General features: G+C 41.3%; 1 protein-coding gene across 1 annotated transcript in view; it reads left to right on the top strand.

Moving 5' to 3' along the window:
* Positions 1–12,720, top strand: part of slc9a8 (solute carrier family 9 member 8) — a 111,638-nt gene that overhangs the window by 56,449 nt on the left and 42,469 nt on the right. The window contains exons 11-12 of the mRNA XM_072514757.1: positions 7,893–8,009; positions 11,127–11,209. Of these exons, the coding sequence (XP_072370858.1) occupies positions 7,893–8,009; positions 11,127–11,209 (200 nt within the window). The remainder of the gene's footprint in view (positions 1–7,892; positions 8,010–11,126; positions 11,210–12,720) is intronic.

The following is a 12,720-nucleotide window of genomic DNA, read 5'->3' as shown; positions in this document are numbered from 1 at the left end:
ATTATGTGGAATCTGTCTGGCCGGGTTAAGAAACATCATGTGGCAAAAAACATTTGTACGGGTGGTGTACACAATCTACAGTGGTAATGTTGGGAATAGCGTTAGACAGAAAATCATAGATGCATGTGATCAAGAAACATCTGATTATGGGTGACTTTAATCTGCATATAGGTTGGGTGAGTGCAATGGAGGAGGAATTTATGGAGTGTTTCTGGGATAGTATTCTGAACCAGTAATGAGGAACCAACAAGGGAACAGGCCATCTTGGGCTGGGTGTTGCGCAATGAAAAAGGATTAATTGGCAATCTAGTTGAGACAGAACCCTTGGGATGAGTGATGAGTGACCATAACATGATAGAATTCTTTATCCAGGTGGATAGTGAGGTAGTTGATTTTGTGACCAGGGTCCTGAACCTCAATAAAGATAACAATGTGATGGGATGAGGCATGAACTGGCTGTGACTGACTGGTAAACGCCACTGAAAGGAAGGACAGTGGCCAGGCAATGTCTGGCTTCAAAGAACGAATAGGTGAACTCCAAAAGTTGTTTATTCCTATTTGGCGCAAGAGCAGGGGAACTGTGGAAAAACCATGTCTTACAAGGGAAATTAGAGACTGTATTAGATTCAAAGAAGAGACATACAAATTAGCAAGAAAAAGCAAAGACCTGAGGAGTGGGAACAGTTTAAAATTCAGCAAAGACGAACCAAGGGATTGATTAAGAAGGGGAAAATACAATAAGTAGCAGGGAACGTTAAAACTGACTGTAAAAGTTTCTATTGGTATGTGAAGGGAAAAAGATTGATTTTAAAAACTCATGTAGGCCCCTTATAGTCAGAAACGGGGGAAGTCACAATGGGAAACAGAATTTGGGAAGTAAACACATGCTAAAGGAGTGGTGCGGGAAAGAGGGGCTCCATTTAATTGGGCATTGGTATCAGTATTGGAACGGGAAGGATCTGTACCATTGGGACGGTCTTCACCTGAACCGATCTGGGACCAGTGTTCCAGCAGAAAGGATAAATAGGGTGGTCACAAGGACTTTAAACTAGCATGTGAGGGGGAACCACGGGAAGTATAATGGTTAATGAGAAGCAAAGCAGCAGGTTAGCACGTGGGAAGGTGGGTTCAACTACATGGAAAATTATGAAAATAGTTAAGGGGAAGAAGAGCTCAGGAGATGTTATTAATGGAGGTGTTAGGATTCAAAAAGAAGGCATTAAAAACTAGCATACGGGCACTTTACCTGAATGCTCATGGCATTCGAAACAAGGTAAATGAGTTGACGGCACAAATCGTGAATGAGTATGATTTAGTAACCATTACAGAGACATGGTTGCAGGGTGGTCACGACTTTAGTAAAGAGAAAAGGGTCACTGATAGGCATAGTCTATAGGCCACCAAATAATAACATCACGGTGGGGCAGATAATAAACAAATAAATAACTGATGCAGGTAAAAATGGTACGGCAATTATCATGGGGGATTTTAATCTACATGCCAATTGATTACACCAGTTCGGTCAAGGCAGCCTTGAGGAGGAGTTCATAGAATGTATGCACAATAGTTTAATCGAACAATATGTAATGGAACCTACGAGGGAGCAAGCTATCCTAGATCCGATCCTGTATAATGAGACCGGAATAATTAACGATCTCATAGTTAGGGATACTCTCGACAGGAGCGATCACAGTATGATTGAATTTAAAATACAGATGGAGGATAACAAGATAAAATCCAATACCTGTGTCTTGTGCTTAAACAAAGGAGACTACAATGGGATGAGGGAGGAGTTGGCTAAGGTAGATTGGAAGCAAATACTACGGTGGGACAATTGAGGAACAGTGGAGGACTTTCAAAGCGATTTTCACAGTGCTCAGCAAACGTATATACCAGTGAAAAGAGAAGACTGGGAGAAGGGGATAATCAGACATAGACATCCAAGGAAATAAAGGAGGGTATCAAATTGAAAGAAAATGAATGCAAAGAGCAAAGATTAGTGGGAAACTAGAGGATTGGGAAATCTTTAATGGTCAACAGGAAGCCATGAGAAAAGCTATAAAGAAAAGTAAGATGGATTATGAGAGTAAACTAGCTCAGAATATAAAAACAGATAGCAAAAGTTTCTACAAATATATAAAACGAAAACGAGTGGCTATGGTAAACATTGGTCCTTTAGAGGCTGAGAAGGGGGATTTAATAATGGGAAATTCGGAAATGGCCGAGGCATTGAACAGGTATTTTGTGTCGTTCTTCACAGTGGAAGACACCAATAACATGACAATAATTGATGGCAAGGAGGCTATGCAGGTGAGGACTTGGGAACGATCATTATCACTAGGGAGGTAATATTTGGCAAGCTAATGGGGCTAAAGGTAGACAATTCTCCTGATCCTGATGGAATGCATCGCAGGGTACTAAATGAGGTCGCAAATACGCTCATGGTAATTTACCAAAATTCACTGGACTCTGGGGCGGTTCCGGCAGAATGGAAAACAGCAAATATGACCCTACTGTTTAAAAAAGGCGGTAGACAAAAGAGGATAACTATAGGCCGGTAAGCTTAACTTCTGTGGTGGTGAAAATGCTTGAATCGATCATCAAGGAAGAAATAGCGAGACATCTGGATAGAAATTGTCCCATTGGGCAGTTGCAGCATGGTTTCATGAAAGGCAGGTCATGTTCAACTAATTTAAGAGAATTCTTTGAGGACATTACGAGCGAGGTAAACCAGGGGAACCGGTGGATGTGGTGGCTCTGGATTTCAAGAAGTAATTCGACAAGGTGCCGCACAAAAGGCTGCTGCACAAAATAAAGGTGCATGGCGTTACGGGTAATGTATTAGCATGGATAGAGCATTGGTTAACTAACAGAAAACAAGAGTGGGGACAAATGGATGTTTATCTGGTTGGCGATCAGGGTCTAGTGGTGTGCCTCGGGGATCAGTGTTGGGACTGCATTTGTTTACAATTTACATATGATTTGGAGTGGGGACCAAGTGTCAAAGTTGGCAGTTGACACTAAAATGAGTGGTCGAGCAAAGTGTGCAGAAGGCACAAGGTCTGCTGAGGGATCTAGATAGTTTGAGTGGGCAAAGGTCTGGCAGATGGAGTACGATGTTGGTAAAAGTGAGGTCTTCCGTTTTGGAAGGAAAAGCAGCAAAATGTACTATTATTTAAATGGTGAAAAATTGCTGTGCAGCGGGAACTGGGTGTCCTTGTGCATGAATCACAAAAGGTTGGTTTGCAGGTGCTGCAGGTAATTAAGAAGGCAAATGGAATTGTGTCCTTCATTGCAGAGGGATGGAGTTTATGGGAGGTTATGTTGCAGCAGTATAGGATGCTGGTGAGGCCACACCTGGAGTACTGTGTACAGTTTTGGTCTCCTTACTTGAGAAAGGATGTACTGGCACTGGAGGGGGTGAGAGGAGATTCATTTGGTTTATTCTGGAATTGAGAAGATTGGCTTACGAGGCGAGACTGAGTGGACTGGAACTATACTCATTGGAATTTAGAAGAATGAGGGAGGGATCTTATAGAAGCATATAAAATTATGAAGAGAATAGATAAGATAGGGGCAGGCAGGTTGTTTCCACTGGAGGGTGAAACTAGAACTAGGGGGCATAGCCTCAAAATAAGGGGGAGCAGATTTAGGACCGAGTTGAGGAAGAACGCCTTCACCTAAAAGGTTGTGAATCTGTGTAATTCCCTGCCCAGTGAAATAGTTGAGGCTATCTCATTGAATTAAAAAAAAAAAAAAAATTTAGAGTACCCAATTAATTTGTTCCAATTAAGGACAATTTAGCATGGCCACTCCACCCACCCTGCACATCTTTGGGTTGTGAGGGTGGAACCCAAGTAAACACTGGGAGAATGTGCAAACTCCACACAGCAGTGACCCAGGGCCGGGATCGAACCTGGGACCTCGCCGTTGTGAGGCAGCAGTGCTAACCACTGTGCCACCGTGCTGCCCTCATTGAATGTTTTCGAACAGTAAAGGCATTAAAGGTTATGGTGAGCGGGCGGGTAAGTGGAGCTGAGTCCACAAAAAGATCAGCAGGCTCGCGGGGCCAGATGGCCTACTCCTGCTAGTTTTTCTTATCTTATGAACAAGGAAATGGCTGAGGAACTAAAGTTGTACTTTGCTTTTTTCTTTACAAAGGCAGATATCAATAATGTACCGGACGTTCTGAGAAACACAATTCTCAGTGAGGAGCTGAAGGAAATTATATTAGAAAAAAAATGGTTTGGGGAAAATTAATGGATTGAAGGACAAATCTCCAGGGCTTGATGACCTTCATCCCAGAGTAGTTAAGGAGGTGGCCCTCGAAATAGTAGAACCATTGGTGGTAATTTTCCAAAATAACGGGTGGCACAATAGGACATTGGTTAGCACTGTTGCTTCACGGCGCCAGGGACCCGGGTTCGAGTCCAGGCTTCGGCCACTGACTGTGTGGAGTATTCACGTTCTCACCGTGTCTGCGTGGGTTTCCACCGGACGCTCCGGTTTCCTCCCACAAGTCCCGAAAGGCGTGCTTGTTCGGTGAATTGGACATTCTGAATTCTCCCTCGGTGTACCCGAACAGGCGCCGGAGTGTAGCGACGAGGGGATTTTCACAGTAACTTCATTGCAGTGTTAATATAAGCCTACATGTGCACTAATAAAGATTATTATTATTAAATTCTTTGGACTCTGGAATGGTTCCTAAGATTGGAGGGTAGCTCATATAACCCTGCTATTCAAAAGGGGAGGTAGAAAGAAAACAGGGAACTGTAGACCAGCGAGCCTAACATCAGTAGTAGGGAAGTTGCTAGAGTCCAACATCTGGAAAGCAGTTGTCTAATCAGATAAAGTCAGCATGGATTTACGAAAGGGAAATCGTGCTTGACAAATCTACTGGAATTTTTTGAAGATATAACTGGTAGCACAGTGGTTAGCACTGTTGCTTCACAGCACTTGGGCCACTGCCTGTGCGGAGTCTGCACGTTCTCCCTTTGTCTGCGTGGGTTTCCTCCGACTGCTCCGGTTTCCTCCCACAAGTCCCGAAAGATGTGCTGTTAGGTTTTCTATATGTTAGCCTTTGTAGCGAGAGGATTTGAGTACAGTAATAGGGATGTTTCACTGCAATAGCACAGGGCATTGGTGAGGTCACAGCTGGAATATTCTGAGCACTTTTAGTGCCCTTATCTGAGGAAGGATGTACTTGATGTGGAGGGAATGCAGTGAAGGTTTACCAGGCTCATTCCTGGGATGGTGGGAGTGTCATATGAGGAGAGACTAAGTCGGCTAGAATTATATTCATTGGAGTTTAGAAGAGTGAGAGGGGATTTCATAGAAATTTATAAAATTCTAACAGGATTAGACAGGGTAGATTCAGAAAGAAAGAATGTTTCCAATGGAGGGGGCGTTAAAAACTAGGGTTCATAGTTGAGGGTAAGGGGGAAACCTTTTAGGAATGAAGTGAGAAATTTCTTCACGCAATGTTGAATCTCTGGAATTTGCTGCCACAGAATGTAGTTGAGGTCAAAATGTTGTGTAATTTCAAGCGGGAATGAGATCTAGCTCTTGGGGCTAAAGGGGCCACGGGATATTGGGGGGGGGGGGGGGGGGGGGGGGGGAGGCAGGATCAGGATATTGAACTTGACCAGCCATGATCCTAATGAATGGCAGAGCAAGCTCGAAGGGCAGAAGTGCCTTCTCCTATTTTCTAAGTTTCTAGATTTGCTGAACAGTGGGGGAAAAAGGAAACCGGATAAATGAACTGAACACCGCTTTGTTACAGTCGTGTTCTTTAAGCAATTAACTAAGATTTGGCAAGTTTTACAATGTTGCCTTTCAGGTTTATGAATTTTTTTCACTGGGAAATTCATTCAGTAACCTTTTCCAATTATGTATGTGATGCAGTAGGCTTAATGTGAACCAAAGTAGTCCTTTCTTACATTTTCTAATGTGCACTTTGACCATCTATTCCAAGAATAACAAGATGAAATGAGTACTTAGAACACCATAATAAAATGTAATTGTTCAAGTCTAACTTGATTTAGTTAATCTTGCTGGGACAGTTAAAATGCTACATTAAGGAAATTACAATGTTTCAGTTGAATTGCAAGTATTGCTTTTGTTGTTGAAATCATAGGGGGTTGGTTTAAAAAAATTACTTGATTAAGAGAGCAGCATGCTAATTTTAATGTCTGGAGGATATAAATAAATACATGTTGAAATATAAAGGGAAAAAATTAGATCAAAGTCTGTCTTTACTAGTAGTTTTCTTCATGATTATAAATGACTTGGTATGAGGCACTCTGGTTAAGTTATTCAACGTGAACTGCACATTGCTGAAATGATCCTGATTTAATATTCAGTATGATGCATATTTTTGTGAAGTGATGTGTAGGGGACGGAGATGTGTTTCTGACCTGATTTTTGCCATTGGAATGACCAGTGGCTTATCAACGCCCTCCGTTATCAAGCAGTAACTCAGATAGGAACTTCTGACAACTGCACTCACATGAGTAAATACAGAAATCTGCACGTTCCTGGCCAATTTTCCCTGCTCCTTCAGACTCTCTTCCATAACATCACCTCACTGATAAACTGCATTCAAAAATATGGAAGGGCATGGCGTTGTCATTTTAACTCATTAAACATGGCAAAAAAGATAGGGCATGTCCTTGATTGCATGTCCTTGATTTTTTTAACTGTGATAAGCTTTAACTCCCTCCAGTACTAAAGGCTTACGTTGACAAATCCCATTCCTTCACATTTTAATTATTGTTAGGGATGTTTTTAGAAAATTAACAGATGTTTGGCTTTTTATTTTTCTTATCTCTCACAATTCCATATTAATTTGCCTTTCTAGTTCATTTTTTTCATAAATGATTTTACACTGAATTAGCCATTCTAAGTTATACTTTCCTAGTTTACACTGCAGACTTCAGTTGGGGTTCTTCACTGCCCTTGGTTGAGAAGATACTCTGCCACTTGCCCTGATCCCTCAAGTCCTAGGTTCCCTATAGAAGGCAGCATTCTGTTTAGACTGTCTGACAACTGCATATTGCAGTTTGAAAACTCACAGGAATCCTGTGGACAAGCATAATGAATGATATGTGCCATTCATTCGCTAATGACCTCAAAAGTCCAAGCCACGTTTTTGAAGCCATGTGTGAGAATTGCGTATTTCAACTTACACCATTACACAAAACAATTATGCCTATGATCTACGCATAAATTTTTGTCATCAACTGGGTTTGTTTCACAGTTGTTTCAATGTATCAGTAATGCATGCTTTGGCAATTACATTGTTCAGCTCATTGCTTTATTAAAGACAGGCGATGATTATTGATTCAACTTCCCAACAGAGTATAAATGGACACAGCTGGAATATGTGATGGAACCCTCATGGTTCTATCTCTGTTGAGCTTCTATCTCTGTTGAGCTGTATGAAGAATAAACTTGCTGAAGGTAAAGACAAGCTGCAGTGTTATTCCTCTATCATGCGCTGGCATTGGAATTAACAGTTGCAGACTAGCACAGTGGCTAGCACTTGTGTCTTCACACTCTGTCTGTGCGGAGTCTGCACGTTCTCCCTGTGTCTGCGCGGGTTTCCTCTGGGTGCTCCGGCTTCCTCCCACAATCCAAAGACATGCAGGTTAGGTGGATTGGCCATGCTAAATTGCCCTTCGTGTCCAAAAAGGTTAGTAGGGATTATTGGGTTACCGGGAAAGGGTGGAAGTGAGGGCTTAAGTGGATCGGTGCAGACTCGATGGGTCGAATGGCCTCCTGCATTGTATGTTCTATGTTGTATGTAATTCATGAATTTAACTGAGTGACATTCGAGGATTTTTGAAAATTCTGTGTTAAAACCTTTATTTTGCCTCCTTGTTTATTTTTAGGAATCATGGCTATCCTATTTTCTGGCATTGTGATGTCACACTATGCTCACCATAACCTCTCCCCAGTTACTCAAATCCTTATGCAGCAGACACTGCGGACTGTTGCTTTTATGTGCGGTATGTATTTTGGGGGGATGTTTGCATTACTCCAGCCTTTACAATTATAGTGTGGATTGTTTTTAAAAATTGCAGTAACATGATTTTAATTTAGCTCAAGAAGTATCGAACTAATATGATTTGAAAAATGGCTGACCAGACCTTTCAAGAATCACATGAAATTTTGAATTGTTATTGTCTGGGAAACCTGGTGATAATTGATAGCAAAGCAACCAGCGAATAATAGAACTGCTTTGGGATACTGTCGGTTATAGTAAAAGTTACAGTGGTGGTTGGGTGACTGGACCAGTAATCCAAAGGCAATAATGTGAACGCAAATAAATCTAAATGATCGCATGGCAGTTGAGAATTTGAATTAGGTTTTTAAAAATTCTGAATTATCAGTTAAAACGACCATGAAGCTGTCTGATTCTTTTTTGAAAAACGAGTTCATTAACCATCAACATGATGGGCTGAATGCCCTCATTCAATATAACAATTCCGTGATCCTGTGATTAATGCCCCTTCTAGGGAAGAAACTTTGACTCTCAAGTCTGGTCTACAGATGACTTCAGTTCCATACCAAATTGACGCTTGGCTGCCCTCAGTTATATCAAGCGCCTAGAGGTTCAAGAAGATGAGCAACAGATAATTAATTTGATTTTCATAAGTTGTTGAAGCAAGTTTAATTTAAATGCAATGGTTACAGACCCAAGAATAATTCCAAGAACAAGTAGTGGATTTACTCCTACCTTATATATCCAGAACTGAAGATGAGCCTCTTCTAGAATTTTCTCCTGTAGATATTTTGATTCACTTAATGGTCCTTTCAAATTATTTTCTGGATAATTTTCCCCAAACTGTTGAAAATAATTTTGAGTCAACAGGGAAAATTTCCTTCTCGGCGAGGTTTGGCACGATTGTACAGGTATTTACAGAGAAGGGACCGAAGATTTTGCTGACCCTTATCAACAAAGATCTTTGCCCTATATTAGTTTTTTGGGTCTTCAAAACTTCAAACTAAGTTTCCGTAACATTTGAAATGAAAGTTGCCATAATCCCCATGGGGGCTTTTCACAGTAACTTCATTGAAGCCTACTTGTGACAATAAGTGATTATTATTATTAGTATTATTATTACCCTTTTGAGAGAGAGATGGCTGGTGGTGATTTAGTCTGAAAGTCACCACACTTCAGGCGATGGCTGAGGTTGAGAAGGCGGGGCCGTCATGAATTACCTCAGCCGGTATGGGAATTGACTTCGCATCACAAACCAGCCGAACAGCCAACTGAGCTAACTAACTGCAAAATTTATTGCACTGATTGTGGTATTCGTAGTAGTTTTTATTTTGCATTTATGAGTTCTTTTTTAAAAATAAATTTAAGAGTACCCAATTCCTTTTTTCCAATTAAGGGGCAATTTAGCATGGCCAATTCAGCTGTCTTGCACATCTTTTTGGGTTGTGGCGGTGAGAAACACGCAGACACGGAGAATGCAAATTCCACACAGACAGTGACCCAGAGCCGGTATCGAACCTGGGTCTTCAGCACCTTGAGGAACCAGTGCCAACCTGTGCGCCACTGTGCTACCCCTGCATTTATGACTTCTTAAGCTAATTTGCTTTACTACAATAAATAACTGACAGTGATGTCCATGTCCCGAAAATAACCAAGTTTGGAACTTTATTTCACACTTTGCACCTTCAAATCACTTCAATGGGCCAATAGCATAACATGCTTTGGTCATTATATGATCTGTTAACATCTTCTCTCAACACCTGACAAAGACTTATTAGATGCCAGCATCCTGTGGATTTAGTACCAAGAGAACCAAAGTTCCATGCTACAAATGGGATATAAATTAACTAAACATCCTTGCAATGCTGGATTTAAGAGAAAACTGTTTTATGTAAACTAACTGAAATTAACATGTGAATTCAGGTATCTTAATTCACTCTCTAGCTACCAATGTGTGGAAATAGAACAATTCAGCCTGAGCTATTTTTCTAATACGAATTTTGGAGAATTTATTTCATCCTTGCTTAGAAAAATATGGTACTTTGTCTTTCCATTAAATTATTTAATCACAATTGTAATAGTCGAAAAGAAATAGATGAAAAGAATTACTCTGTGCAAAGTGATGAAAGAAAATTTATATAAAACTGTTTTGTTCTTTACTGTATTCTCTTTGGTATCATTTTTATTTTAATGTTCTGCTTTGAGCGAACAATTTTATTTTAAAAATTAAAATTAGCACCTTGAAAAAAAATGGAGGTCCTTTCCCATGTAAATGACCGTTTATGTGTATATAAATATAATGTTCTTTCACTGATATTTATGTAAAATGCTAAGCTACCTTTGAAGTCTTTATTATGTCTTTCCCTTGGCTTTTGCTATGCTATAATTATTTCCCAGTCACTGGGATAGTAGAGGTATCCTTAGCATGTTTGAACCACTAAAAAATGCATATGTCTGCATGACGTGCTTCCCTCTGCCAGGATCAAAGCTTTTCAATATATGAAGTTGAAGAATTGAACACAAAACATCAACATCATGCTTTTGGAATTTAAATGAAATTGATTGAATTTAAATAATAATAAGTAAAATAATCGCTTATTGTCACAAGTAGGCTTCAATGAAGTTACTGTGAAAAGCCCCTAGTCGCCACATTCCGGCACCTGTTCGGGGAGGCCGATGCGGGAAAACTTTGAGGAAAGAAAAACTTGTGCTGAAAAGAGAATATTTATTTTTCTTTCTTGTGCAGCATCTGTATGTCAGATCTGGCACCATACCAGGTGCTGAGTAAATCAACCTCAGCTGCACTCTAGCAACCTGCTTCAGCCTCAAAAACAACACTAATTATTACACAATCACCTTTTTGATTTATCTGAATTATGTTCCCAGTTTGTGCCAAACTGAATATATTAGTGTGTTGTGTCCTTGGGTTGAGACCACCCACACAGGCTCCGTTACACTTGACAGAAGAACAAGAGGAATTTCATGCTTGCAATCTGAATGAGCTTCAAACCCAGTTCCCTGGGTGAAAGGGCAGTGTGCAAAACCTTGCTTGGTTGCACTACTATGTTAAAATCTTGATAATAGTATTTTTATCCAATAACAAAACCATTTTTTTTTTCAGAGACATGTGTTTTTGCTTACATTGGCCTGGCAATATTCAGTTTTCCTCACAAGTTTGAGGTGTCCTTTGTTATCTGGTGTATTGTGAGTACATATTTTAACAATTCTTTATATAAACTTAAATCTTAATCTTTGTGATCCAGTGCAATTTATTATTCACCACCAAAGATGTGTAGGTTAGGTGGATTGCCCCTTAGAATCCAAACGTTAGGTGGGGTTATGGGGAAAGGGTGGAGGCATGGGCTTAAGTAATGTGCTCTTTCCAAGGGCTGGTGCAGACTCGATGGGCCGAATGCCTCCTTCTGCACTACAGGGATTCTATGTATCATTTGCTGCAGACTATATAATATCTTCATCAGTGTCACAAGTAGATAGGCTTACATTAACACTGCAATGAGAACAGAATGCCGGCACATTGAATGTGTGCAGTGAGTAAATAAAATGACTGTCATTCAAAACAATGCCATTTGACAAGCTGATCCATTTTGAAGAGTTTTTTTATTCACCACTATCGAGACAAAAACAAAAAAGCCCCCAAAATATATATTTTTTTCTTTTTGTTTTTAAACGCATTTTATTACAAGCTTGTATCAAAGTAGGTTACAGCAAAGAAACACCCCGGGAAACATACGTCCCAACAATCAGCTGTACAATTTGTACAGATTTATCTCCTTTTTCACCCCCTCCCTGCGATGAACAACTCCTCAAACACGGTCACAAACAACCCCCACCTTTTCTCAAACTTCCCTGCTGAGCCCCTAAACTTATACTCTATCTTCTCTAGCCGCAGGAAGTCACACAGGTCACCCAACCATGCTGCTACCCCCGGTGGTGATGCTGACTGCCACTCCAGCAATATTCAGCGCCGTGCAATCAGAGAGGCGAAGGCCATGACATCGGCCTCCCTCCTCTCCATGAGCTCCGTCTTCTCCGAAACCCCAAATATTGCCACCAAAGGGTCCTGGTCCATCTCCTCCTCCACTATCCTGGCTAAGACCGCATACACTCCCGCCTAGAATCTTCCCAATTTTTCGCAAGCCCAAAACATGTGCATGTGATTCACTGGCCCCCGCCCACACCTCTCGCACTCATCTGCTACCCCCTGAAAGAACCCACTTATTCTCGCCCGAATCATATGCACCCTGTATCAGGCTCACCCTTGCACAAGATGAGGTCCTGTTTCCCCTTCGCAGTGCCTCACTCCATACTCCCCAATTGATCTCCATTCCCAACTCCACTTCCCATTTCTCCTTGCTCTTCACCACCCGCTCGCCTCCCTGCTCCCCCAGCCACTTATCTATATCCCCAATTCTTCCCTCACCTTCCACATCCGGAAGCAGCAGTCGCTCCAGCAGGGTGTATCCTGGCAATCTAGTGAACCCCTTCCAGATCTTTCGTGCAAAGTCCCTAACCTGTAGATACCTGAACTCACCAGCCCTCTGCAGCTCTACCCTCTCCCTGAGCTCCTCCAGACTGGCGAAACCTTCCTCCAAATACAAATCCCTCACCTTGACCAGCCCCACTTCCTTCCACCTCCTGTATACACTATCCACCCCTACTGGCTCAAACCCATGATTTTCGTACAGTGGCATTAG

The sequence above is a fragment of the Scyliorhinus torazame genome, chromosome 8 (genome assembly GCF_047496885.1).
Source record: "Scyliorhinus torazame isolate Kashiwa2021f chromosome 8, sScyTor2.1, whole genome shotgun sequence".
NCBI classification, from domain to species: domain Eukaryota; kingdom Metazoa; phylum Chordata; class Chondrichthyes; order Carcharhiniformes; family Scyliorhinidae; genus Scyliorhinus; species Scyliorhinus torazame.
Note: the sequence above shows the minus strand (reverse complement) of the source record. Positions and strands in the feature narration are given on the sequence as shown.